General features: G+C 52.4%; 2 protein-coding genes, 1 long non-coding RNA gene and 1 other non-coding gene across 17 annotated transcripts in view; 1 reads left to right on the top strand and 3 right to left on the bottom strand.

Annotated features, from left to right (window-relative positions):
* LOC103750322 overlaps positions 1 to 633 on the bottom strand; it is a 23,391-nt gene extending 22,758 nt beyond the window's left edge. For all 4 annotated transcript variants that reach the window (XR_003847089.1, XR_003847088.1, XR_607980.3 and 1 more), the window contains exon 1: positions 458 to 633. This is a non-coding gene — a long non-coding RNA (uncharacterized LOC103750322). The remainder of the gene's footprint in view (positions 1 to 457) is intronic.
* Positions 634 to 5,160: 4,527 nt separating this feature from the next.
* Positions 5,161 to 18,869, top strand: Has1 (hyaluronan synthase 1). 2 transcript variants are annotated; one of them, XM_008853369.3, is made up of 5 exons: positions 5,161 to 5,720; positions 7,611 to 8,315; positions 12,228 to 12,453; positions 12,889 to 13,021; positions 17,668 to 18,869. In XM_008853369.3, exons 1-5 carry the CDS (start codon positions 5,661 to 5,663, stop codon positions 18,341 to 18,343), a joined length of 1,800 nt encoding a protein of 599 aa, XP_008851591.2. In that variant the 5' UTR covers positions 5,161 to 5,660; the 3' UTR covers positions 18,344 to 18,869. The 2 variants fall into 2 exon arrangements, with proteins under 2 accessions (XP_008851591.2, XP_017658744.1); XM_017803255.2 differs by lacking the exon at positions 5,161 to 5,720 and having other exon boundaries at positions 7,142 to 8,315.
* On the bottom strand, positions 10,312 to 10,453 carry LOC115067724. Its single transcript, XR_003847092.1, has one exon. It is a non-coding gene; the product is annotated as a small nucleolar RNA SNORA67 (small nucleolar RNA).
* A 5,413-nt stretch (positions 18,870 to 24,282) lies between the features above and the next one.
* Positions 24,283 to 26,177, bottom strand: part of Spaca6 (sperm acrosome associated 6) — a 16,049-nt gene continuing 14,154 nt past the window's right edge. For 3 of the 10 annotated variants that reach the window (XM_029556252.1, XM_029556251.1, XM_008853367.3), the window contains 3 exons: positions 25,359 to 25,490; positions 25,171 to 25,275; positions 24,283 to 24,903 (listed from right to left, as the gene is read on the bottom strand). In XM_029556252.1, coding sequence (XP_029412112.1) covers positions 24,412 to 24,903; positions 25,171 to 25,275; positions 25,359 to 25,490 — 729 coding nt within the window. In that variant the 3' untranslated portion in view covers positions 24,283 to 24,411. Of the gene's footprint in view, positions 24,904 to 25,170; positions 25,281 to 25,358; positions 25,491 to 26,177 lie in introns of all 10 variants that reach the window. The other 7 variants (XM_029556249.1, XM_029556246.1, XM_029556253.1 and 4 more) reach the window with 5 other exon arrangements.

Raw genomic sequence — 26,177 nt, 5'->3', positions numbered from 1 at the left:
AGATGGGGGAGGGGAGAGGTGATGGCGGAGGGGAATGGAGGGACAACGAAAATGAAGTGAGAACGTGCCATAAAGAAACCATGTGTGCTGACATATAAACAAAAAACCCTCAAATAAATAAACCCAGGGTTTCCTTTCTTCTCAGTTCTTTCCTCCCTCGGACTCGGGAGTCCAGGCCCCAGCCTCCTCCTCAGACCCAGGGGTCCCCCCAGCCTCCTCCCTCTCATCCAGGGGTCCCCCCCAGCCTCCCCCTCAGACCCAGGGCCCCCCCAGCCTCCTCCCTCTCATCCAGGGGTCCAGGCCCCAGCCTCCTCCCCCAGACCCAGGGGTCCCCCCCAGCCTCCTCCCTCCCATCCAGACATCCAGGCCCCAGCCTCCTCCCCCAGACCCAGGGGTCCCCCCCCAGCCTCCTCCCTCCCATCTAGACATCCAGGCCCCAGCCTCCTCCCACCTTTACCTGCTCAGCGGAGGGAAACCTATCTTACGACACCTGCTTGGTCACCTGGTTCTTCCTGCCCCACCCCCTTCCCGCTGGGAAACCAGTGTTTTCGGGCCTCAGCAGTCCTTGCAGAAACCCAGCCTCCTCCTCTCCTGCCTCCCTGCACCAAGGACAGCACTGCGGAAGAACCTGCCCAGTCCTCTTTTTTCTCTTGTGCCTTCCCCCCCCCACCCCCCACCCCCGCGTGAAGGGCGGAAGTGAGGGAAGATCCTGGAGAGCCTTCTCCGCAGGACAACGTCCTCCCACAGGCTTGGGATGGCGTTGTCACCGCCAGGCTCCCTCCCTTTCGGCGTTTCCTGGGAATCTTGAAGATTTAGGTGTTTCCCAGAATCCAGTGTGTGGGTGCCAGGGCTCCGCTGGGAGTGCCTCTGGGTTCCTGGAAGTCTGGGCTGCCTGCATATCTAGAACAGAGCTGATCCTGGGGACTCCGGCCCGCTCCCTGGGAGCTCCGTATCCCACCTCTAGGGCTGAGTGCCTGCCCCGGATCTTCAGGGTGTGGGGCTCCCTGCTGCTGAGCCCTCTCCCTGTTTATCTCCTCCCTCCCTCTCCCCCATCTCTCCCTTCTCTACCCCCCTGGGAAATCCCGGGATGTGGGGACTTGGCTCTCCCGGGGAGTCCAGGCCAGAAGAGTTAGAGCAGTACAAGGAAGACAGGAATAGAGCAGAGGGAAGAGAGAGAGAGAGGAGAGAGAAAGAGAGAGAGAGACTAAAGATGGATCAGTAGAAAAAGACACATACAAGAGAGTCAAGAGAGGCAGGGCAGGCAGTGTCACACACACACACACACACACACACACACACACACACACACTCACCCACCTCACCTCCCACTCCCATAATCCCAGCGCTGGTGAGGCAAGAGAATCACAATTTGGAGAGAAAACTGGGCTATAGAATGAGTTCAAGGCCATTCAGGGCTGTTTAGGGAAACAATGGGGGGGTATCAATGACAGGAAGGGAGGGGAGAGAAAGAATGATGGAAGGAGAGAGGGAGGGAGGAAGGAAGGGAAAGAGCCGGAAGACAGATACAAGCTTGCCTTCCCTCTTCTCCCTCTGACTGGCACTCTGACTTTCCACCCCGACCTCTGATTCACTTGGTACCTACTGGCTGAGCACCTCCTTGGGCCCAGGAACTTGCCCAGACTCCAAGTTCAGAGATCCACATGAACTGAATGAAGACCTCCACTTGTGCCGAGACGTTCCTACAAGGAAGGCACTCTACACCAGAAGGATGCTGAGTGGGGAGGTCTGCACATCCTGTAGAAGGCTCATCAAGACTGTGGAAAAAGGGAGGATCAAGGAGTCAGATGTGCAGAGCAGAGGCCGTTTCCATGACAAATAGGCCAGGTGAGGCAGCTTCCCCCTGAAGACATTGCTGCTACTTCCGCAGGACCCTTCAGAGTGTGGGGCATAGAGTGGCCACATGACATCTTTCACTAGCTCCACCTTCTACACCCACCCAAACCCCTGCCACCACCTCAGCATCCAGGAGCACCTCCTCCAGGAAGCCTTCCCTGACTCCATGACTAGGTTCAACCATTCCTCCATTAGTGTGTGGTTCCCTGTTTACACAGCTGTGTCCTGTACCAGACTGGCACCTCCTCAGGGGCAGGGCCCCCTTCTGAGTCATCTATGTGTGTGCCTGGCATCACTCAGCTTCGGGCCCCACCCATCCGCAGCTTGAGAGATGTCCCTACAATGAATACATGTTTTTCCTCCATTCTTATCTGTCTCCCCCAACTCTTCTCTTTCTGTCCCGGTGTTCCATAAACCATATCCTGGGGTTACCTGATGCTGATCAGCATCTGTGGACGCAGGGCAGGGACCAGCTATCGGCTACCTTTGCAGGAGAGGTTCCTGGGAGAGGTAGCTTTTGGTGACCAGGTGGAGGACCCTACCTCCTGGGGGAATGCCCAACTTCATCTGTCCTTGTCATGCAGTCTTTACTACATCCAGTGCAGTCATCTGCGCTTACAAGGACTTCTTGGAGACTGGACCCCTGAACCTGAGGCAGGAGGGCTGGGCCTACACCCTTTGACTAAGAGAGGAGGGCTCCAGTGCAGACTCCTGAGTCTGAGGGAGGAGGGCTAGAGTCTGGAGTCCTGGATCAGAAGGAGGACTGGAATTGGGACCCCTGGCCTGAGGAAGGAGGACTGGGTTCTGGACCCTTGGCCTGAGGAAGAAGGACAGGGTTCTGGACCCCTGGGTGTGAGGAAGGAGGACTGGGTTCTGGACCCCTGGGTGTGAGGAAGGAGGACTGGGTTCTGGACCCCTGGGTGTGAGGAGGGAGCACTGGTTCTGGATCTCTGGGTGTGAGGAAGGAGGAAGGACTGGAAATTGAACTCCTAATCTGAGGGAGGAGGGCTGGGGTCCAGACCCCTGTGTCTGAGTGATGAGTGATGAGGTCTGGTCTGAGGGAGTGGAGCTTGGGCCTCACCTCCCGTGTCCTGGGAGAGGAAATCCCTGGGGTTTAAAAGCCCTGGCCTGTCTCTCTCTTGCACACTCTGGTTTTAGAAACATCTGGTTTTATACAGCAGCTCCACCCAAGCAGGGTGGGGTTGAGGCTAGGTAATCAAATGCCCAGCTCCTCAGGGAGCCTCTGCTGGCTCCTCCCACCCAGAGGGATTCCCGCTCCTTTACTCTGGGCTTGGCTCCATCAGAAGATCCATCATCCTGACACAGCCAGACACCAGGCATCCCAGGCTCCAGGCAACAGCGTTATATACAGCCTGGGCCCACCCTGGTGGGTGGGTGGTACCCAGGATCCCATCGCCAGGACCTTCTCCTCAAAGGCCCGGCAAAGGCAAAGACCCAACCTGGTGTGGCCCTCACACCCTGGCCAGGGAAACCCAGGGTGTGAGACCTGCCCTTGTCTGGTAGAGTGCTGAGTGGCCACAGAGAAGGCAATGGAAAAGGTGACTGAGACCAAAAGTCGGGGTGGGGGGGACGCATGAAGAACAGAAATGTAGGCAGGGGACAGAAGGACAGAAAGGATAGAAACACAGGTGTCAGGTGATAGATAAGGAGACAGAAGATGACAGATGTATAGACATACAAATTGTAAATGACATATAATAATATCTAGATGATAGATAATAAATAAATCAACGATTGATAGATGATAATGGACAGACAGTAGAAAGATAGGTAAGAGTTCATAATAATAGATGACATATAGATGGGCTACATCAATCGATTGATCGACAGATAATTAGTAATAGATGGTAGACACATGACAGATAGCAGATGACAGATTGTAGATAAATATTAGATAGATAATAGATAGCTGATAATTAATAAATGTTAGGTAACTGAGACTGATAGATAAATCAGAAAATCAGATAAATCAGATAGATAGGTGATCAATAGCTGATAATAAATAAATGATCTAAAGATTATGGATAATGGCAGATGATAAATTGAAAGTTAGATGAAGAATGGATGAACGGATGGATGGATGGACGGACAGAGGGACAGACGGATGGATAAGCAGATGGATGGATGGATGGATGGATGCAGGGACAGATGGATGGATGGACAGATGGATGGATGGATGGATGGACAGGCAGATGGGTGGATGAATGGATGCAGGGACAGATGGATGGATGGATGGACAGATGGATGGACTGAGGGACAGATGGATGGACAGGCAGATGGATGGATGGATGGACATATGGCAGAGAGATAGATATATGTAAACAGAAAGACACACACAAAGGATGAGAAAACCAGGGAGGATGGTCAGAAAGTCAAAGTCACAGAGTAAGAAAGCCAGGAGACCAAGAGTCAGAAACTTTGGGGCTGGAGAGATGGCTCAGCAGTTAAGAGCACTGACTGTTCTTGCAGAGGACTGACAGCCTCTTCTGTCCTCCGCAGGCATTGCATGACACGGGTGCACTCACATACATGCAGGCATAACACTCATACACATAAAATATAAATAGTAGATAATTTTTTTAAAAGAGTCAGAAACTTAAGAGTCAGACAAAAAACAAAAAGAGCAGGGGGGGTGGAAGAGGAAGGGGGAGAGGAAGAGGGAGGGAGGGGGAGGGGGATGGAGAGGAGATGGGGAAATAGGGGAAATAGGAATACACATGGATCACAAATATAGGCAGGGAGTCAGGTACAGAGAGAGTATGAGCAGACTAGACATTATCCATCACCTCACAGTAAAAGAAACACAGAAGGGTGGTTTTAGAGTTCTGTTTTATAATAATAATACTAAGAAAAAGAAGGAAAAAGAGGTAGAAGGGGGAGGAGGAGGAGGAGGAGGAGGAGGAGGAGGAGGAGAAAGGCTGTACAGTGGTAACAATGGCTGATGTTCTAACCCTAAGGGACTGGGGGGGTGCAGACGCCTCAGGTCCCCGTCTCCTCTGACTCAGTCTCCCTGACGATCAGAGCACCAAGCCCAAGCTGCTCCCTGGAGGCACTGACCAAGGCTGTGAGTTCATCCTCAAGTTCCCAGGGAGACAGACTGCAGTACCCCAGTCCTCAGCCCCAGAGCCTGGCACTCTACCGTATGTGTGAGACCATGTGTGTCAGGGGGTGGTGTGAATATGACTGTGCCCATGTGTGCAACCGCTGGCACTGTTTTTACAACCTTCCTGTGAGTTCTTTGAAAAACAAGTCTATCTAAGACCCCCTTTCTCATTGTTCCTCTTACACACATGTACACACACACACACACACACACACACACAGACCCACATCAGCCTGGCAGAGAGCAGACCTCTAACTCAGGCCGCTGTGCAGCACACGCCAGCAACAGTCACACCCACAGACATGCACGTGTGTGCACTGTAGTCACCACCAGTTGCTGAGGCATGTTCCTGGGGGACCCACTTGGAGACAGTCTGAGTAGAAATGGGGAGGTGAGGGTTAGTGCGGAAGGGGGAGGTGAGGAGATACTGGGGGACAGGAGACTGAGGAAGAGTTGAAAGTCAGATGGGGACAGAGCTGGAGACAGAAATACAGGCTGACCCTCAGGAATCATCATTTCTGGTGAGGGGGCTGGGGGGAGGCAATGTCGGGAATCAAAGAGGGTGGAGCTGCCGGACCGTCTGACCTCAGAGCCCCTGGACACGCTTAGCCTGACGTCAGCTCTCCTCCGCCCCCGCCTCTGCTGGTCTTCAAATGGCCCCCCTCCAGCTAGCTCCAGACACATGGACTGGAGAACAAGCCGGACAGGACAGACTTCAGCAGGACCCACAGCCATGCGACAGGTGTGTGTGTGTGTGTGTGTGTGTGTGTGTGTGTGTGTGTGTGTGTGTGTGTGTGTGTGTGTGTGTGTGTGTGTGTGTGTGTGTGTGTGTGTGTGTGTGTGTGTGTGTGTGTGTGTGTGTGTGTGTGTGTGTGTGTGTGTGTGTGTGTGTGTGTGTGTGTGTGTGTGTGTGTGTGTGTGTGTGTGTGTGTGTGTGTGTGTGTGTGTGTGTGTGTGTGTGTGTGTGTGTGTGTGTGTGTGTGTGTGTGTGTGTGTGTGTGTGTGTGTGTGTGTGTGTGTGTGTGTGTGCGTGTGTGTGTGTCTGCTGCCGGGTCAGAGAATTAATACCATATGTATGTAACCATGGTTAGAATCTGATTGTTCTTGCGTGTGTCTGTCATGTGTGACAGGGACCTTAAGTGTTCAGGACGATGAACACATGAGAGTGTTCAAGGTTCCATTTCCGTGTTTGTTGGTGCGTGTGGTTGGTCATCCACACGCAAGATACATATACAACAGTTGTATTTTAAAATATTTTTTGGTTTATTTATTTTTATTTTATGCACATGAGTGTTTTATAAGTATGTAAGTGCACCACGTGCATGCAATGCCTGCAGAGGCCAGAAGAGGGTCTCAGATCCCCTGGAACTGGAATTACAGATGGTTGTTAGCCACTATGTAGGTACTGGGTACCAAACCTGGGTCCTCTGCTAGAGCAGCCAGTGCTAACTTAAGCCCTGACATCTCTCCAGTCCCCAATAGCTCTATTTTATGTATGTATGTATGTATGTATGTACATATGTATGTATTGTTTTCTTCTTGAGACAGGGTTTCCCTGTAGCCTCAGCTGGCCTGGAACTCATTATGTAGACCAGGCTGGCCTTGAACTCACAGAGATCTGCCTGCCTCTGCCTCCTGAGTGCTGGGATTAAAGGTGTGTGCCACCACACCCGGCTAGCCCCCTCTTAATTTTTAAAAATACATTTTAAAAAAATTTTTATGTCTGCGCATGTGTGTGGAGCTCAAAGGACAACTTTCATGGGTTGATTTTCTCTATCTACCCCGTGGGTCATGGGAAAAGAACTCTGGTCTCAGGCTTGGCAGAAAGTACCTGACCTATGTCACCCCTCAAAATCTTAATTTTATGTGCCATTTTAAAAAAGAGAGAGAGAAAGAGAGAAAGCTTGAGACTTTCAGTTGTGTAACACTTAGGGCTATAAGAGATGCTAAAACCAGCTAGGGGTGGAGGTAATAAGTTGCATTAAAAGAAATCAAGTCCTGAGCTGGAGAGGTGGCTCAGCGGTTAACAGTAGAAACTGCACTTGCAGAGGACCTGGGCTCTGTTCCGAGGGCTGCATGACACGGGTGCACTTACACACGTGCAGGCAATACACTCATAGGCATAATATATATATTATATATATATATATATGAAGAGATCAGCTCAAAGCCTAGCTTGGTGAGTAACTGCTGTCATCACAAGAGGCTGAGGAAGGTGAATTGGGAGTTCGAGACCAACCCCTTGCTAGGGTAAAGGAAGATAAGAGCAGGCGATAAACCCACAGAACAGTCACAATTATTTCCAGTGGGGTGTTGGGGGAGGAGTTGTTTACTGGAGGCAGGGGCTAAGATGGCTCAGCGGTTAAGAACTCTTCTTGCAGAGGACCAGAGTTCGGTTCCCAGCACCCACATTGGGTGGTTCATAAACGCCTATAACTCCAGAGCCAGGAGGAGAACCAGCACCTTTTCCTGGTCTCCAAGGGCATCTGCGCGCACACATAAAAATAAAATAAATCCATCTTGGGTATCTGTCCTGGGCATCCAGCTCCGGAGGAGGAACCCCATGAGGGAGGTTCTCTCCAGGTGGCTCTCAGGAGTCATCCTTCCCCTTCGCCCTCTTGGCTCCCTACAGGACCTGTCCAAGCCCACCCAGGCAGCGCGCCGCTGCTCCGGCCTGGCCCGGCGAGTGCTGACAGTCACTTTCGCCCTGCTCATCCTGGGCCTCATGACCTGGGCCTACGCCGCGGGAGTCCCTCTGGCCTCGGATCGCTACGGCCTACTGGCCTTCGGCCTGTACGGGGCGTTCCTCGGCGCGCACCTGCTGGCGCAGAGCCTCTTCGCGTACCTGGAGCACCGACGGGTGGCGGCGGCTGCGCGGCGCGCGGCGGTGAAGGGGCCCCCGGACGCGGCCACCGCGCGGACCGTGGCGCTCACCATCTCCGCGTACCAGGAGGACCCCGGGTACCTGCGCCAGTGCCTGACCTCGGCGCGCGCCCTGCTGTATCCGCGCACGCGGCTGCGCATCCTCATGGTGGTGGACGGCAACCGCGCGGAGGACCTGTACATGGTGGACATGTTCCGCGAGGTCTTCGCCGACGAGGACCCCGCCACCTACGTGTGGGACGGCAACTATCATCAGCCCTGGGAACCTGCGGCTGCGGGCGCTGTGGGCGCCGGCGCCTACCGGGAGGTGGAGGCCGAAGACCCGGGGCGGTTGGCGGTGGAGGCGCTGGTGAGGACGCGGAGGTGCGTGTGCGTGGCGCAGCGCTGGGGCGGCAAGCGCGAGGTCATGTACACCGCCTTCAAGGCGCTGGGCGACTCGGTGGACTACGTGCAGGTGAGTCCAGGCGCCGCCCGTGACCTCACAGTCTGCGCTAACACGCTTGCTTGCCTTCCTCGCAGAGCTAATTCCGGTGGGTTGGATGTGACGGCGCACGCCAGGTGTTGGGGGCAGGAGGAGGAGTTCAAAGTCAGGCGCGGCTGCGTGAGAGTTGGTTTCAAACACACAGATTTGAATGAATCTCTTCCTTTCCCCTTCTTTACCCGTTCCATGGCGAGATTTTCCTTCATGCATCTAATTATTCTCCAACAAACATTCCTCCAATTATTTGTTCAGTGTAGGGTCAATCCCCACCCGTGTGTGTGTGTGTGTGTGTGTGTGTGTGTGTGTGTGTGTGTGTGTGTTGGATGCCCACATGGGTGTGAGGTGTGTGCACGGATTAGAGCCAGGGGATGCTCCATCGCTCGGCCTTATCCCCTGAGACAGTCTTTGTCTGAACCTGCTGCTAGGCTTGCAACCAACAAATCCCAGCAATCCTTCTGACTCCACACCCCATCCCCGATCCCCTAACGCTTGTCCAGACCTGGGGTTACAGGCCGGTGCAGCCTTTTTGACACGGGTGCTGTGGAGTCAAACTCAGATCCTCACGATTGCGCAGCACCCTTACCCTACTGAGCCATCTTCCGAGGCACAAATCCGTTCTTTTTCATTCGATGCCCATTGCAGGCAGAAACTCTAATTCATTCATCCATCAAGCCATTGATTTAATATGGGTATTTATCCAGCCCGACGCCCTTGATACCATGAATCCTTTTTTCATTGGGAAGGCGCAGTCGGGAGTGTGAGGCAGCCAGTCCCACTGGTCCTGCATTCAGGAAGCAGCGACAACAGGAAGTGAGCAGGAAGTGGGACTGAGCTCTAGAACCTCAAGGCCCACCCCCAGCAGCCCACTTCCTCCAGCAAGGCTTCAACCTCCTAAATTTCTAAACAGCCCTACCTGATCAAGACCAAGTATTTGAACTCAGGCACCTAGGAAGAACATTCCACGCTCAGACCCTTATCCTTCTTTTAATGCAGGCAAGCCCTTGCAGAGAGGACACTCATTCATTCATCCACTCGTTCATTTACTACAAAGATTCTTTCATTCAGCCTTCACCCATTGATCTGTCCAGCTATCCAACTGCTTCCTTCCTGTCCTCATCCAATATAGAAACCTCTCCTTTAGTCTTCCGTCTGTGCAAGCCTCTATCTACCCAACATTGACCTCATTTACCTATTTACTCATACATAGGAAGGAAGGAAGGAAGGAAGGAAGGAGGGAGGGAGGGAGGGAGGGAGGGAAGGAAGGAGGGAGGGAGGGAAGGAAGAAATGAGGGAAGGAGGGAGGGAAGGAAGGAGAGAAGGAGGGAGGGAGGGAAGGAAGGAATGAGGGAAGGAGGGAAGGAAGGGAGGGAGGGAAGGAAGGAAGGAGAGAAGGAGGGAAGGAAGGAAGGAATGAGGGAAGGAAGGGATGAGGGAAGGAGGGAGAGGAGGGAGGGAAGGAAGGAATGAGGGAAGGAGGGAGGGAAGGAGAGGAGGAGGGAGGGAAGGGAGGGATGAGGGAAGGAGGGAGAGGAGGGAGGGAAGGAAGGAAGGAGGGAAGGAGGGAGGGAGGGAAGGAAGGAAAGAAAGAGGGAAGGAGGGAGGAAGGATGGAAGGAAGGAAGGGATGAGGGAAGGAGGGAAGGAAGGAAGGAAAGGAGGGAGGGAAGGAAGGAGAGGAGGGAGGGAAGGAAGGAATGAGGGAAGGAGGGAGGGAAGGAGAGAAGGAAGGAGGGAGGAAAGGAAGGAATGAGGGAAGGAGGGAAGGAAGGAAGGAAAGGAGGGAGGGAAGGAAGGAGAGAAGGAGGGAGGGAAGGAAGGAATGAGGGAAGGAGGGAGGGAAGGAGAGAAGGAATGAGGGAAGGAAGGAGAGAAAGAGGGAGGGAAGGAAGGAAGGAGAGGAGGAAGGGAAGGAAGGAGACAAAAATCAATGAATGCTTGAGCTCAGCTCACTTTTTTTAAAATTTAAACATGCATGTAGACAGCCAAAGTGAGGCAAAGGATATATGCATCCCTTGCCCCCTAAAGACCTTAGGCATGCCAGGTTTTCTTCCAAGTTGCTACATTCCTGAGAAGGGCATTAGTTGGCCCCTTGGAGAGAGAATCACCTTGGACTCAACTCACTTTTTATACAGTGCAAGATCTCAACCCACAGAGTGGTGCCACCCACAGTAGGCAGGTTTCCTCACCTCAATTAATCTAATCAAGATGATCCCCAGCATGCCCAGAGACCCATCTCCCAGGTGATTCTAGATCTCACCAAGTTGACAGATGTGATTAACCATCAAAGTTACATTAGATTTCTGTCGCTCATATCAATAATCATAAATTTAACAGCTCAAAACAAAGCATTTATCACTTAGTTGTCATGGTCACTTATTATCGCATAGTTTGTGTGAGTTGGGAGTCTGAGCACAGGTTAACCAGGTTCTCTGTTCAGGACATTGCACACCGGGCTATCACTGAGGTGTCCACTGGAGCTGGGGCACATCCAAGGCTCAGGAGTCTTCCAAGGTCATGCATCTGTTGGCAGAGTTAATTTTCTTGGATCCAGTAGAACTCATGATAGCTTGTCCCTTCAGTGCCACCAAGAGAGAGCTTCTGAATTCTAGACTCTTTTTATGAGACAGGCTCCAGCTGGACTAGAACTTACTACATAGACCAGGCTAGCCTCCATCTCACAGAGATCGGCCTGCCTCTGCCTCCTCAGTGCTGCGATTCAGGGTGTGTGCCACCACAGCTGGCTACTTCTAGGCTCTTTTAAAGGCTTCACTTGATTAGGCTGGGCCCACCTGTGAGGGTCTCCCTTTGATGAACTGATAACCAACAGCTTTGGAGTTTTGATTACATTACAAAATTTATATGCCACTTCCATATACAGTAACAGAATCCTAGGAATTACATCTAATCACTTTTGGCATAGTCCATTGGTTAGACGCATGTTACAGTCTCTGACCCACAAAAAAGGAGGGCATTCATTATACAGGATCTTGGAGTTCATGCTATAATGTGGGGACTGGAGAGAGGGGGGCACTTGCTACTCTTCCAGAGGACACAAGTTCAGTTCCCAGCACCCACATCAGGTGGCTCACAACTACCTGTAACTCCAGCTCCAGGGAATCTGACACCTTTTTCTAGACTCTGTGGCCACACACACTCACACAAAAGCACAAATCCACACACAGTTCACATATATACACATAATTTAAAATAAGTATTTTTAATGTGACTAGGCATTGAAAACAATTAAACAATTCAAAATGGTGTTTAGATTGTTTGCACCGTTACCTGGACTGGAATAACAGACTGTGTAAAAAGAAAGTGGGGCTGGAGAGATGGCTCATAAAATAAATAAAATAAAATATAGTAAAATATTTAAAGGGAAGTGGAGTGAGCTCAAGTGTTCATTACTTTGTTTATTCTTTTACAAAATGTTATTTTTATTTTATGTGTATGAGTGTATTGCCTGCATGTACGTTAAGTGCACCTGTGTCATGCAATGCCCAAGAAGTCAGAAGGGAGTGTCGGATCCCCTGGAACGGATGGTTGTTAGCTGCCATGTGGGTGCTGGGAATCGAACCCACATCCTCTGCAAGAGCAGCCAGTGCTCTAACTGCTGAGTCATCTCTTCAGTCCCCTCCTTTCTGCTTCTTGACTGTGGGTGCGACATGACCAGCTGCTTCCAGCTCCTGCTGCCTCGATTTCCCCTCCACAAGGGACTATGGCTGAACTAAGAGCCAGAAGACTCTTTCTCCCTTAAGCTCCTCCTGTCAGAGCATTTTATCCCAGCAGCAGGAAAAGCTGCCTCCCCGCAGCCCTTAGTGTGTTCCTTCCAAGCGCCAGCCCTGTGCAGGGTTCCGATCTCATCCTGGCCCCTTCCACTTCACAGGTGTGTGACTCAGACACGAGGCTGGACCCCATGGCACTGCTGGAGCTGGTGCGGGTGTTAGATGAGGACCCCCGCGTAGGGGCCGTTGGTGGGGACGTGAGGATTCTTAACCCCCTGGACTCCTGGGTCAGTTTCCTCAGCAGCCTACGCTACTGGGTGGCCTTCAACGTGGAACGAGCTTGTCAGAGTTACTTCCACTGCGTGTCCTGCATCAGCGGTCCCCTGGGTGAGGACACAGGGCAGGGCTTGCCCCATGGGTGGGAAGGCAGGGAGGAAGGGAGCTGGAGAGAGGGCTAAAGTTGAGAACATTGAGATGGCAGATGGGAAGGTTGGGGGTGAGTGGTGGAGGCGGTGTTGGAGGTGGGGCTGGGTTTGGTGGAGAGGAATGAAGTTAGGAAAAGAGGGGGATTCGGGGCTGTTGCTGGGGAAGGGAATGAGATGGGGCTGGAGGGTAGAGAAAGGGTTAGACGGGTACTGAGTGAGCGTGATGCGGCACTGGGGATGAGAGTTGCAGCACAGGACTGGACTTGGACCCTGGAGTGACACGGGACAAGGCTGACTGGATGGAGATGGGGAAGGGTGGTTGGAGAAGGGGAGATGGGTTGAGTGTGGCATGGGCCACCACAGAGGGCTGATGCTCAGCACTCCCCACCCGACCCAGGCCTGTACAGGAACAATCTACTGCAGCAGTTCCTGGAGGCCTGGTACAATCAGAAGTTTCTGGGCACCCACTGCACATTCGGGGATGACCGGCACCTCACCAACCGCATGCTCAGCATGGGCTATGCTACCAAGTAAGTTGAGGGGACCAATAAGTGTGTGTGTGTTCACCAAACCCAAAGTAACTTGCCAGCCTATGGGCGCTATGACGTGATACATTGAGGGGGAAGAAAGATGCCATATTGGGAGAGGAGCCAAGCGCACTGAGCCAGTAGCCTCTGGAGTGGGTATCACTAGAGTACAAAGAGAATGGACACCATAAGGGACAGAGACTTGCAGTCAGCCAAGAGCCTCTAAGAAATGAGATTTGGGGGCTGGAGAGATGGCTCAGTGTTAAAGGGCACTGGCTGCTCACAACTGTTAATTCCAGTTCCAAGGGATCCGACACCCTCTTCTGTCCTCCGTGGACATTTCATGCATGCGGTGCACTTAGAAACATGTAGGCAAAACACCCACACACATAAAATAAAAAGGTTTTTTTTAAAAAAAGAAAAAGAAATGAGATTTGAGTAGAGACTAGATGATCCCATGATGGGCAGAGAAGTTGTATGCATTCACTCCATGGCCTTTAAGACGTTAGATATTAGTAGAAAACTGGAGTTTTCTCTGGGGGTTAGGGTGATAGTCACATTGAGCCGTGTGACTCGATGGACTCTGCCAAGTGAGAGAAGAGGGTACCCTGAGGGGCTGAGAGGACGTTCATCATCCCCCATCACCCAACAGTGTGGACCAAGTGAGGCAAGATCAGGGTGAGGAATTCACTTGGAAGGTGCAAGGTGGGAGGGAGGAGTGGACTCTGCCACGGAGACAAGCTCAGTCACTCAGATGAGGGAGGTGGGAAGGGGGAGTACGTGGATGGGGTAGGATTTAACTACTGAGAGAGGGAGCGAGAACAGGGGCAAGGGAGGGTGGAGGAGCATGCCTGAATTCCAGCAAGCACCCCAGAGAAGTCCTGGGGGGGGTCGGGCTAGGTCATTAAGTCCTTGTTGGAAGCTCCAGGGACACAGCAGTAGGCCAAAGGGACATAAATCCAACCTTACATCAAGGAGACGATTTGTAAATCAGTTACATGAACATATGTAGTATGTTGTGCGATTTTCTTTAGATGTTATCGATTCATTTTTGTTGCTGTGACAAATACCCCTGACCAAAAGCAGCTTAAGAGAGGAAGGGTTTATTCAGCTTACAATTCCGGGCTACAGTCCAACACTGAGGGAAAGTCAAGGTGGGAATTCAACCAGCCATATCATATCCAGTCAAGAGCAATGGATCCTCCTCTTCTTCCTCCTCCTCCTCCCCCCCTCCTCCCCCTCCTTGTCCTCCTCCTCCTCTTCCTCCTCCTCCTCTTCCCCCTTCTCTTCTATCACCACCTCTTCTCCACCCGCCCCCCGCCATCCCATGACAAGATCTCAACTATATAGCCCAGGCTGGCCTCAAATCACAGACGTCCACCTGCCTCTGCCTCCCAAGTGCTGGGATTAAAAGTGTATGCCACCACACCCAGCTTTTCTCTATTCTCTTACACCGTCCAGGGTCCAGCCCATAAACTGGACTGCTCACAATCAAGATGCATCTCCCTATCTCAATTAATAATCAAGACAAGTCCCTCAGAGGCATGCCTCCTGGCCAATCTGATGTAGACAGTTCTGCAACTGAAGCCCTTCCCAGGTGATTCTAGGTTGTAGCAAACTGACAGTTAAAACTAACCAGCACAGATGTGAACACATATCCAGTCACCCCAGACAGACTACAAATGGCAGACAAAAAGAATCCCACCCAAGTCTAATTTGGTGAGCCAGCCGTTTTATTGAGGTTACTTGAAGGACCATGGGTGACTCAGGCAGCCACATCATCAAAACTCACCCCAGCATAGGTGATAACTCAGGAAAGCTACATCCCTAGAGCCCCCTGCACACCCAACAGCAATTTTGTGTAATCTTTTGGATTCTTCTAAGTCTTGTAACTTTTGAAGCTTCCTGAGTCTTTTAAGTTCTCTGAGCTGCCACAGAACTTTCTGAGTCATATGAGCCGATTCCCTCCTCCTTCCAAGGGGGACGGTTTCAATTTGACAGAAGCAGCCAGACAATTCTCTCAGGGAGGTGGGAAGTACCAGGGTTAGGGAGAGAAATATCAGTCAGAGTGCTTGGGGTGGAACAAGATTTTGTTGCTGGAGCAACAAACTCCTAATGAGTTGTGCTAGCTCGGCTTCCTGTTGCTGTGATAAACACTATGAGCCAAACAACTTGGAGAGGAAAGGGTTGATTTCATCTTACACTTAAGTCACAGTCCATCACTGAGGGAGGACAGGGCAGGAACTCAAGGCAGGAACCTGGGAACTGAAGCAGAGACCATGGAGGAACGCTGGGTACTGGCTTCCTCCCCCTGGCTCGATCAGCTGTCTTTTTTATGCAGCCCAGACCCACCTGCCCAAGGATGGCACTGTCCAAAGTGGGCTGGATTCTTCCATATCAATTAGCAATTAAGAAAATGCCCCTTAGACATGGCCACAGGTCAGTCTAACGGAGGCATCTTCTCATTTGAGATTCCCTCGTCCCTGGTATGTCTTGGTTTGTATCAAGTTGACAAAAAGTAACCAACACATTAGCCAGGAGTTCCAGGAGAAGAGGGCAAGGAGCCAACTAGAATCCACTTGTGAAAGGCTTCTAGGATCTGTATAAAAATATGACAGCCCTTGAGGGCTCCGAGCAGAAGATTGACAGTTCGGGCAGCTATTTGGGTACAGACAGCAAAGGCAGAAGCAATCAGGACACTAAAAGTGTCAAGTGACCCGGGAGGGAGACACTGTCAAGTGATGTCCCTGGGGAGAGACCAATTTGACCTCTCCTGATAAACTGCTGGTGACCACCATGACTTTCCATGGCCAGGTTCTATCTAGCCTGCATGGGTGTGGCCCAAAACAACACGGGGACTCAGCCACAGGAAGGGGTCCAGCTGCTCCTTTGAGAACGCCTAACACAGAGACCAACCTAGGTAACAGCCAGCCACCCCACCTTGTTCCTCATGGTAAGACCTGCCAACAGAGCAAACACTTACTCATCGTAGGAATGGTGTTGGCAATAGCGTCAGACACTGTGATTATATTAGTAACATGGATAGTGATGGAGCTAGCCACAGTGAAAACAGCAGTAGACGACACTGATTGAGCAAGTACTGTGGAGCATGGACTTTCAATCTTCATGCAGTCCTGGCTGATACAAATAGTAAATGAGCCGGGCGTAGTGGGCCGAGTGGCACACAGCTTTGATCCCAGCACTCGGGCGGCAGAGGCATGTGGATCTCTGTGTTTGAGGCCAGCCTGGTCTACATAGCAAGTTCCAGGCCATCTGGGGAGACCCTGTCTCAAAAGTACATATATGTGTGGTGTGTGTGTGTGTGTGTGTGTGTGTGTGTGTGTGTATGATGATGTCACGGGTCCATAGAAGGGAAGTTGACGGGGCTGTGGAGAACTGGTTTAGAGGTTAAGAGCAGTTGCTGCTCTTCCAAAGGACCTGAGTTCAGTTCCCAGCACCCATGTCAGACAGTTCACAACCACCTGAAACTCCAGCTCCAGGGTATCTGACACTCTTCAGGTCACTAAAGGCACTGCACATGCGCATGCATGCACACACACACACACAGACACATACACACAGACACAGATAAATGAATATTTTTTTTAAAAAAATTGAGGCCCAGAAAAATTAAGTGTGGTGGTTAACATTGATTTTTGACTTGGCAGGATTAGAGTCACATAGGAGACAGATCTCTGGGCATGTCTGTGAGGGAGTTTCTAGACTCATTGATATGGAGAGACCCACCGTAAATGCACACAGTGCCATTTCATGGCTTTCAGTCCCCAAGCCTGAATAAAAAGGAGACAGTGAGGCCCAACACAACACAAGGCTCAGCCCATAAAGGCACTTGCAACGGAGCCTGATGACTTTGATCCTTGGAACTGACATGGTGGAAGGAAAGAACTCCATCTACACGTGTGAACTACCCTTTGACATCTATACATGTGCTATGGCACTTCACACACACACACACACACACACACACACGTTGAGAGAGAAAACGCGAGAACTGAGCACCAGCATTCATCTCTCTCTGCTTCCTGACTGTGGTTGGATGTGACCAGCGGCCTCACCCTCTTCCCTCAACACCGGCCCCCTCTACTGACAGACCATACCCTTGAATGTGAGTCACAGAACTCCTTCTTCCTTATGTTGCCTCCAACAGGTATTTTGTCACAGCAACAAGAAAACTAATGCATTGAGGAATTTGCCCCAATAAGCAGTACAAAGTGGTTGCTTTAAAATCCTGCCCTGGCAGCACACGGTGGCTCGTGCTGTTAGTCCCAGCAGTCCCAGAGCAGAGGCAGGCGGCTCTCTGTGAGTTCAAGGCCAACCTGGTCTACATAGTGAGCTCTAGGCCAGCTAGGGCTACACAGTGAGACCCTAGGCAAAAAAACCCACCAAATAGGGGCTGGAGAGATGGCTCTGACTTCTCTTGCAGAGAACTTGGCTGGATTCCCAGCACCCACATGGCGGCTACCAACCATCTGTAGCTCTAGTGGCATTGCACGACACGGTGCGCTGGCACACATGCAAACATTCATACACATAAAAAATATAACCCCAATAATAATAACAAAATAAAGCCCTGCCCGGCTCCCAGGACGACCACCCAACCCCTCCCTTTCTCCTCCGCACCTGTCCAGGTACACGTCTCGCTCTCGGTGCTACTCCGAGACCCCCTCAGCCTTCCTGCGCTGGCTCAGCCAGCAGACGCGCTGGTCCAAGTCCTACTTCCGAGAGTGGCTCTACAACGCCCTGTGGTGGCACCGCCATCACGCCTGGATGACCTACGAGGCGGTGGTGTCCGGCCTCTTCCCGTTCTTCGTGGCGGCCACCGTGCTGCGGCTTTTCTACGCGGGGCGCCCCTGGGCCCTGCTCTGGGTGCTGCTGTGCGTGCAGGGTGTGGCCCTGGCCAAGGCGGCCTTCGCGGCCTGGCTGCGCGGGTGCTTGCGCATGGTGCTGCTGTCTCTGTACGCACCGCTGTACATGTGCGGCCTGCTGCCCGCCAAGTTCCTGGCCCTGGTCACCATGAACCAAAGTGGATGGGGCACGTCGGGCCGGAGGAAACTGGCCGCCAACTACGTCCCGGTGCTGCCTCTGGCCATCTGGGCTCTGCTGCTGCTCGGAGGCCTGGTGCGCAGTGTGGTCCAGGAGGCCAGGGCGGACTGGAGTGGGCCTTCCCGGGCGGCCGAGGCCTCCCACCTTGCCGCAGGGGCCGGGGCCTATGTGGCCTACTGGACGGTGATGCTGACTGTGTACTGGGTAGGTGTGCGGAGGCTCTGCCGACGGCGCAGTGGGGGCTATCGTGTCCAGGTGTGATCCTGACCTCGGGCACTGACCACTGGTGGCCATCAGGAGAGGCAAGAGACCTGTGAGGGGGCCCCGGACTCCGTGGGGACTCCCTGGCCTCAGTTTACCTTTCTCACGAAATGAGTCAACCCAAGACTCTTCGGTCTGGACTACTTTGGGGCTCAGTCTTCTGGGTCTCTGGGGAGGGGTAATTTATTGACGGGATGTGGAGTCTTAGGACCAGGGGAAAGGACCTGTTCTTATTTAACCTGTTTGCACTGTGATTGTGAGCGAATAAAGAATTCTATTTATTTTGTTGTGAGACGCTCCTCCCTCTTTGTGTTTTGAGAATTTGGGGAGCTCTGTCACTGAGACTTGGGGGCCCTGGGCTCAGTCTTGGGTGATGGACATTTGAACCTCCACGGGGCCTTTCTTGCCGGAACCTTTTGAGACTACAGATGCTCTACTTTAAGCCTCTAGTGATGTGATAAGATACTAAAAGCAACTTGGGGAGGAAAGGGTTTACTCCACCTTACGCTTCCAAGTGCCAGTCTGTCTTCAAGGGAAGCCAAAGCAGGAACCTGCAGGCAGGAAGTGGCCCACAGACCACACAGAAACACTGCTTACTGGCTTGCTCCTCTGACCTGTGTTCAACTTGCTTTCTTATGGAACCCAGGACCACCTGCCCCGGGGTGGCATCTGCCCAGGGCGTGGTGGCATACACCTTTAACCCCAACTTGCTTTCTTATGGAACCCAGGACCACCTGCCCCGGGGTGGCATCTGCACTTCAGCACTCAGGAGGCTGAAGCAGGCAGATCTGTTGACAATACATCTACAGTCCAGAGCAGAGCAATGGATTAACACACACATGCTGATGCCCCCTCTCTCCTTTTCACTCAGTCTGGGGCCCCACCCATGAAATGGTGCTGCCCATTCAGGGTGGGTCTTCCCACCTTAACCCAATTAACCCCACACACGTCCACAGGCCAACCGACTCTAGACAATTCTTCATCGAGATGGCCTGCCCAGACGATTCTATATTATGTCAAGTTGACAGAACTAATTGTGGGGCTGGGGGAGATGCTCAGCAGCCAAGAGCACTGGCTGCTCTTGCAGAGGACCTGGTTTGGTTCCCAGCACCCACATGGTGGCTACATCCGTTCTAACTCCAGTTCCAGGGGATCCGACACCCTCTCCTGACCTCCATGGCATTGCACAACACGGGTGCACTTCCACACGTGCAGGCAATACACTCATACACATAAAATACATTTTTAATATTTTATTTTTATTTTATGTGTGAGTCCATTTTTAAAAACCCTAACCATCACATGTGGTAACAGAGAGCTTGAGGCCACTCTGGGCTACATGATACAGGATATGGTCTCAAAACCAAAACAAAATCCAACATTCTTTTATAAAACTTTAAAAATTATTTTATTTTTAATTATGCATAGATATGTCTCTGTATGGATTTGTGCATGTGAGTATAGGTGCCCACAGAAGCCAGAGGTGTTGGATCCTATGGTTACTGGGAATTGAACTTGGGTCCTCTGAAGAGCAGTAGGTGCTCTTAACCTGGTGAGCCATCGCTCCAGCTCAAAAAATATGTGACTCTCAGGGGCTATAGAGATGGCTCAGCAGGTTAAGAGCACTGGCTGCTTAACCTGGACCCACATGGCAGCTAAAACCATTCCTAATTCCAGTTCCAAGGGATCAGATGGCCTATTCTGATCTCTGTAGGCATTTTACAACATAGGTGTACTTACACACATGCATGCCAAACACAAAAAATAAAAATACAAAATCTATGATTTTCTGGATCGTTCCTCTTGAACCACTGTGCCATTTCCCTATTAAGAGCAACACCCCCTTGAAAAAGCCATCTCCACTAAATGTACAATTTAATGATTTTAGTAAATCTAGCAATTTGTGCAGCCACAGCCATAATCGAATTTTAATATGTTTCCATCACCCCCAACAGTACTTCATATTCACAAGGGGTGGTCTTCTCCCTCGGCTGGCTGGCCCTCCCGGCCCACGGCATCCATGCCTGTCTGTGGATTTACCTATTTTATAGTTCATATAGAATCAGGCATATGATCTTTTGATTCAATTCAGCACAACGCTTTCAAAGTTCATACCGTTCTCTGATTCCTTTTGTCATTGAGAGTTATGTAGTAACGGCATAACCCATTTTGTCTATCTTTCAGTGGATAGACATTTGAGATGTTCCCAACTTGGGGCTATTTGAAACAGACTTTCCTTATAGCCACAGCTGGCCTGGAACTATGTGGACCAGGCTGGCCTCGATCTCACAGAGATCTGCCTGCCTCTGCCTCTCAAGTGCTGGGATTTAAGGTGCATGCCACCACCATAGGATTCTTTATTTACTTGTGTGTGAGTGTTTTGAAACACATTCAAGTGCACATGTGTGCAAGCAGGGCCTGCAGAAGCCAGAAGCAGTCAGGTCCCCTGGAATTGGAGTTAAGGACAGATGTTATCCACCATGTGGATGCTGGGAACTGAATCTAGGACTCTGCAACAACAGCCAATGCTGAGCCATCTCTCCAGGCCCTGGACACACACAAGTGCCACAGCATGTATGTGCAGGTCAAAGGACCACCTCAGGCACCAGCCCTTGCCTTGCAGGTGGAGACAGGGTCTCTTCTTCACCTCTGTATACCTGACTAGCTGGCACGAGACTTTCCAGGTCTCCACCTCCCATCTTGCTGGAGGAGTGCAGATATTACAGATGCTCACCACCTCATCCAGCTTTACATGGGTTCTAGAGATCCAAACTCGGGTCCCTCATGGCAAGCCCTGAACCCACTGAGCTATCTCCCAGCCCCTCCCCACCCACCTTTACTTTTATGAGGGACCGCCAGGCCTTTCCACGGGGGTATTTTATTTTACACCATTGCCAGCCATGACAGGAGGCTTCCGATCCCCACCTCCCTTAGCACAGTTATTACCTAACTTTTAATGACAGGCTATCCCAGAGGCTGTGAAGTGGTTTCTCTTTGTGGTTTGGATTTCCTTTTCTCTAATGACTAATGCTGAGTCCCAATGTTATAAACCCAAACCAATTTCATGACCAGCCCCCACACCTCACCTTACCCCCATTCCATAAAATTAGTCATTAAACTCATTAATGATGCCCACCTTGCTGAAGTCGGCCTCCTACTTCAGGATGCAGCACCACATTCAGGGCCACGCAACTCTCCCCATGAAAAGCCTTCTCTTTTCTTTAGAGGGTTTTGCTGTTGCTATTGCTGTTTTGAGACAGGGTCTCCCGAAGCCCCAGCTGGCCTGGACCTCTCTATGTAGACCAGGCTGGCTTGAACTCACAGAGATCCCTGCCTGACTCTGCCTTCCAAATGCTGGCTCTAAAATGCCTTCTTCATTTGATTTTTCTCCCGGGTTCAGTCCAGGAATGTAACCGGTTGCTGGCTTACTTAGCATGCACAAAACCTTGAGTTCCATCCCCAACACCAAATAACCTGAGTATGTTGGTACACACCTATAATCCCAGCATTCGGGAAGTAGAGACAGGAGCTCAGGAGTTCAAGGCCAGCCTAGGCTGTGAGACTCAAAAAATATAAAAGAGAGGACTGTAGAGGTGGCTCCGCAGTAGAATGCACTTGCACAAACAGGAAAGCTGAGTTTGGATCCCGGCACTGACCTAAAAAGCCCAAATGTCTTGTGCATGCCTGTGAACACCAGCTCCAAGGGGGAAAGACAGGAGGATCCTTGGGGCTTGCTGAGAAACACCAGCCTGAGAAAACATGAGCCTCAGCTTCAGGGAGAGACCCTGCCTCAAACAGGCAGAAAACACCTGACACCCTCCTCTGGCCTCCACATGCCCGCAGACATGTAATACACATACACATCTGTGCATACACTCACATACACACATTAAACACATAAACCTTTTCAAAAGGTTTTCTTCAGGCTCTTCTTCATGAAGCCCCTTTACATCAGAGAAACCTCTTGTCTACACCTGTTTCTGCTCGGCATTCAGCATGCCAGCGTTAACCCCTCCCTCACACCTGTGAACAAAGGGGTCCAGAAACAAACTGCACTTTCCACTGAACCTTCTGCAAGGCTGGTTAATTTGCTTTGAACTTCAAAGACTGTGGAGAGTTTGGAATGTTCCAGGTTCAGAGTCAAAGTATCTTGGAGCATCTTTAGCCCCAGTGCTGGTTTGTGACAAAACACTGACCAAAAAGCAAGTTGGAGGAAGGAACAGTTTATTTTGGCAGGAGCTGAAGTGCAGATCAGGGACACTGCTGACTGGCCTGGGCTCAGCCTGCTTTCTTAGACAAGCAGGACCACCTACCCAGGGGTGGCACCACCCAGTGGACTGAGCCCTCCCACATCACTCAACAATGAAGACAATGCCTCACAGACATGCCCACAGGCCAGTCCAATAGAGGAAATTTCCCAATTGAGGCTTCCTTTTCCCAAGTGAGTCAAGTTAACAACTGCCCCCCTTATCAATCTGACATGCAAACACAACACTATTAAACATAACCTTTCCATTTCTTAGCCCCAAGATCTCCTGTTAATATTACAATATAAAACATAACTTTAAAAGTCCTACAGTCTCTAATAAGTTCAAACACATTAAAAGTTCAAAGTCTTAGGGCTGGAGAGATGGCTCAGTGGTTAAGAACACTGGTTGTTCTTGCAGAGGACCCAGGTTCAAATCCCAGCACCCACATGGCAGCTGATAACTGTCCGTAACTCCAGTCCCAGGGGATCCAACAGCCTCTTCTGACCTCCACAGGGATTACATGACATGGGTACACTTACCTACATGGGGGCAATACATGCATACACATAAAAAAAAGTTCAAAGTCTCTTTAAGAAAAGTCTCTTAACTATGGGCCCCTGAAAAATCCAAAACAAATTACATATTGTCTTATTTCAAAAGGGAAGAAGTGGGTACACTTAAGTAAAACCAAAGTCTACTAATGTAACTCAATGCCGGACATCTGGGAGGCTCAGTAGTAGAGCCCCTGCCTAGAATTCCCCATAGTAAGGGGCTGGGGTGTGGCTTAGTAGTTTCTGGTCTGATATTAGTGCATCTATGTACGTTTTCCGACAGGAAGGCCTAGGGGAGGAAAGGTTGGGGGGGGCACCATATAGGACACTAAGGGTGTTTAGGAGGCTGCCAGAGGTCAGGGAGGGTCCAGACTGGTGCCCAAGTGCCTCCTGCCCAGCCTTGCACTGTCATCATGGGGCTGAATTCACCTGAGCATTTTGGGGTATGCTGGCCTTCTTCTCTAGATGAAGTGACCACTTTTAAAAGCAAAGAGAACACAGAGCAGAAGTACGTTCTTTATTTCAGGAGTGGCGGCAGAAGGAACAGACACCTTTGCTAACTGCCGCTTACATACCATCGAAAGAATATCCTGAGAAAGCAAACAGGTGTGGGCTGTTAAGAGCACGGGAGATAGGCGCATACATCTTGGGGTACAGACCTCTGGGGCCTCAAAGTTGCAAAGAACCTGGACCTAAGTTTGCCAGAGGGCCAGGGTGAGGACTTCTGTATTCCTGGATTCCTCCATCTGAGATAAAGCCTGGGGTCTGGACTCCTGGGTCTGAGGGAGGAGGCTGGGGTCTGGACCCCTGGGTCTGATGGAAGAGGCTGGGGCCAGGACTCCTGGGTCTGAGGGAGGAGGCTGGGGTCTGGACCCCTGGGTCTGAGGGAGGAGGCTGGGGCCTGGACCCCTGGGTCTGAGGGAGGAGAGCTGGGGTCTGGACCCCTGGATCTAAGGGAGGAGGCTGGGGTCTGGACCCCGGGGTCTGAGGGAGGAGGTTGGGGTCTGGATCCCTGGGTCTAAGGGAGGAGGCTGGGGTCTGGACCCCGGGGTCTGAGGGAGGAGGTTGGGGTCTGGATCCCTGGGTCTAAGGGAGGAGGCTGGGGTCTGGACCCCGGGGTCTGAGGGAGGAGGTTGGGGTCTGGATCCCTGGGTCTAAGGGAGGAGGCTGGGGTCTGGACCCCGGGGTCTGAGGGAGGAGGTTGGGGTCTGGACCCTGAACGAGGAAGGACGGAGTCTGGACTCCTGGCTCCGGAGAACTCAGGAGTCTAGATTCCTGGCTGCGGTGGACACCCGATGCAGACGCTGGGACTCACCACACCAGCAGCGTGACACTCGCGGACACGAGCGCCGCGGTGGCCCCGAGCAAGCACAGGTTGCCCAGCGTCAGCGCCCGCGGCTGGGCCAGCAGCTCCCCTAGGCTGGGCCTCCCGGGCTCCGCCACTTCCGCCTCCCGCGGTGCCCAGCTCATCACTTCCCGGAACGTGACCTGCAGCTCCATCTCCTCCCGCGGGGCTGGGCCGGTCACTGCCCCGGGCGCACACGTCAGAGGGCAGGGCCACGCCCGCCAGGCCCCGCCCCCGCTCCAGGCCCCGCACCGCACCATTCAGGAAGAAATACAGCCGAGCCAGAGGGCGCTGGTCCTGCAGGATCACGCAGGAGAAGGTCCCGCGATGCGTGGGCTGCACCGGCCGGATCCGTGCCAGGGGCCCATGGGACCCCGGCACGTCGCGGAAGTAGGCCATGTCCTGAGTCCGGAGCTGCAGGACGGCCGGGCTGACGCTGGGCAGCTGGGCCCGCCGGAGCACGTGTGCAAGACGCAGCCATCGAGTGCATGCAAGACCGGACACACACACACACCACACACCCAGCCTTGACCCTTAGCGCCCTTAGCAGCCCCTCCCGGGACTCCCTGGAGCCTGACTCCTAATGCACACCTAAGCCCTGGTCCTCCATACACATACTGAGCCTCCATCTGCAGCAGCGCCCACCCACTAAACCCTCCAGCTGGCCCCGTCTCCACTCACACCGCCTCCTGCGAATTTCCAAGAATAAGTGAGCTCCGGCAGAGGCAACTGGAAGCCCACGACGCAAGAAAACAAAGCCTGGTTCCCTCGGGTCACCGTCACGTCCTGGACTGGACATAGGTGGGGCGGCTCTGAAGGGCATGCCCAGGCCCCGCCCCTTTCCCTGCATCCCAGCCCCGCCCTCTCACCGGGACAGTCCAGGGGGAGATCACAGATGGAGGAGTAACACCCACGGCAGCGGAAACGCCGAGTGCCTTCCTGGACCCCTGTGAGGCGAGACCAAGGGTCTGGGTTCCCTTCTGCTGGCTCCAGCGAGTCCCCTTGAACAATGTTGCGTCTGTGAGGTCTGTACTGTGGCAAGTGCAGACCTGTCCCCGCCTTTCCCGCACCATTCTTTGAATGACTCTCCAGCCATTTCGCCCTCTTGGGACACCTGCTGGCTTTTCTTCTCAAGGTGCTGATGTTGGAACATGGCTAGTCAAGTGCACTACCAATGAGCCAAGAACCAGCCCCTCCCTGGTGGATTCTAGGCAGAGGCCTACTGCTGGGCCATACCCCAAATGCTTCCTTGGGGGATTCTAGGTGAGTGCTTTATACTGAACCACACCCCCCAGCTCCTCCACGGAGGATTCTTGGTGGGCACTCCGCTGTGAGCCACTTCCCAGACCCCACTGATGGATTCTTTGCAGGTGTTCTACCTAACTGGGCTACATCCTCAAGGCCTCATTGGAAGACAAGGCAGGGGCTCTACCCCTGAAGCACACACCAGGCCCTCACTGGGGGATCCTAGGCAGGGGCTCCACCACTGAGCCACACCCCAGCCCCTCACTGGGGGATTCTAGGCAGGGGCTCTACTGCTGAGCCACACCCCAGCCCCTCACTGGGGGAGCCTAGGCAGGGGCTCTACCCCTGAGGCACACCCCAGGCCCTCACTGGGGGATCCTAGGCAGGGGCTCTACCGCTGAGCCACACCCCAGTCCCTCACTGGGGGATCCTAGGCAGGGGCT

The sequence above is a fragment of the Nannospalax galili genome, unplaced genomic scaffold (genome assembly GCF_000622305.1).
Source record: "Nannospalax galili isolate Female #2095 unplaced genomic scaffold, S.galili_v1.0 scaffold1827, whole genome shotgun sequence".
Classification (NCBI taxonomy): Eukaryota; Metazoa; Chordata; class Mammalia; order Rodentia; family Spalacidae; genus Nannospalax; species Nannospalax galili.
This window is presented reverse-complemented; position numbering and strand designations above follow the sequence as displayed.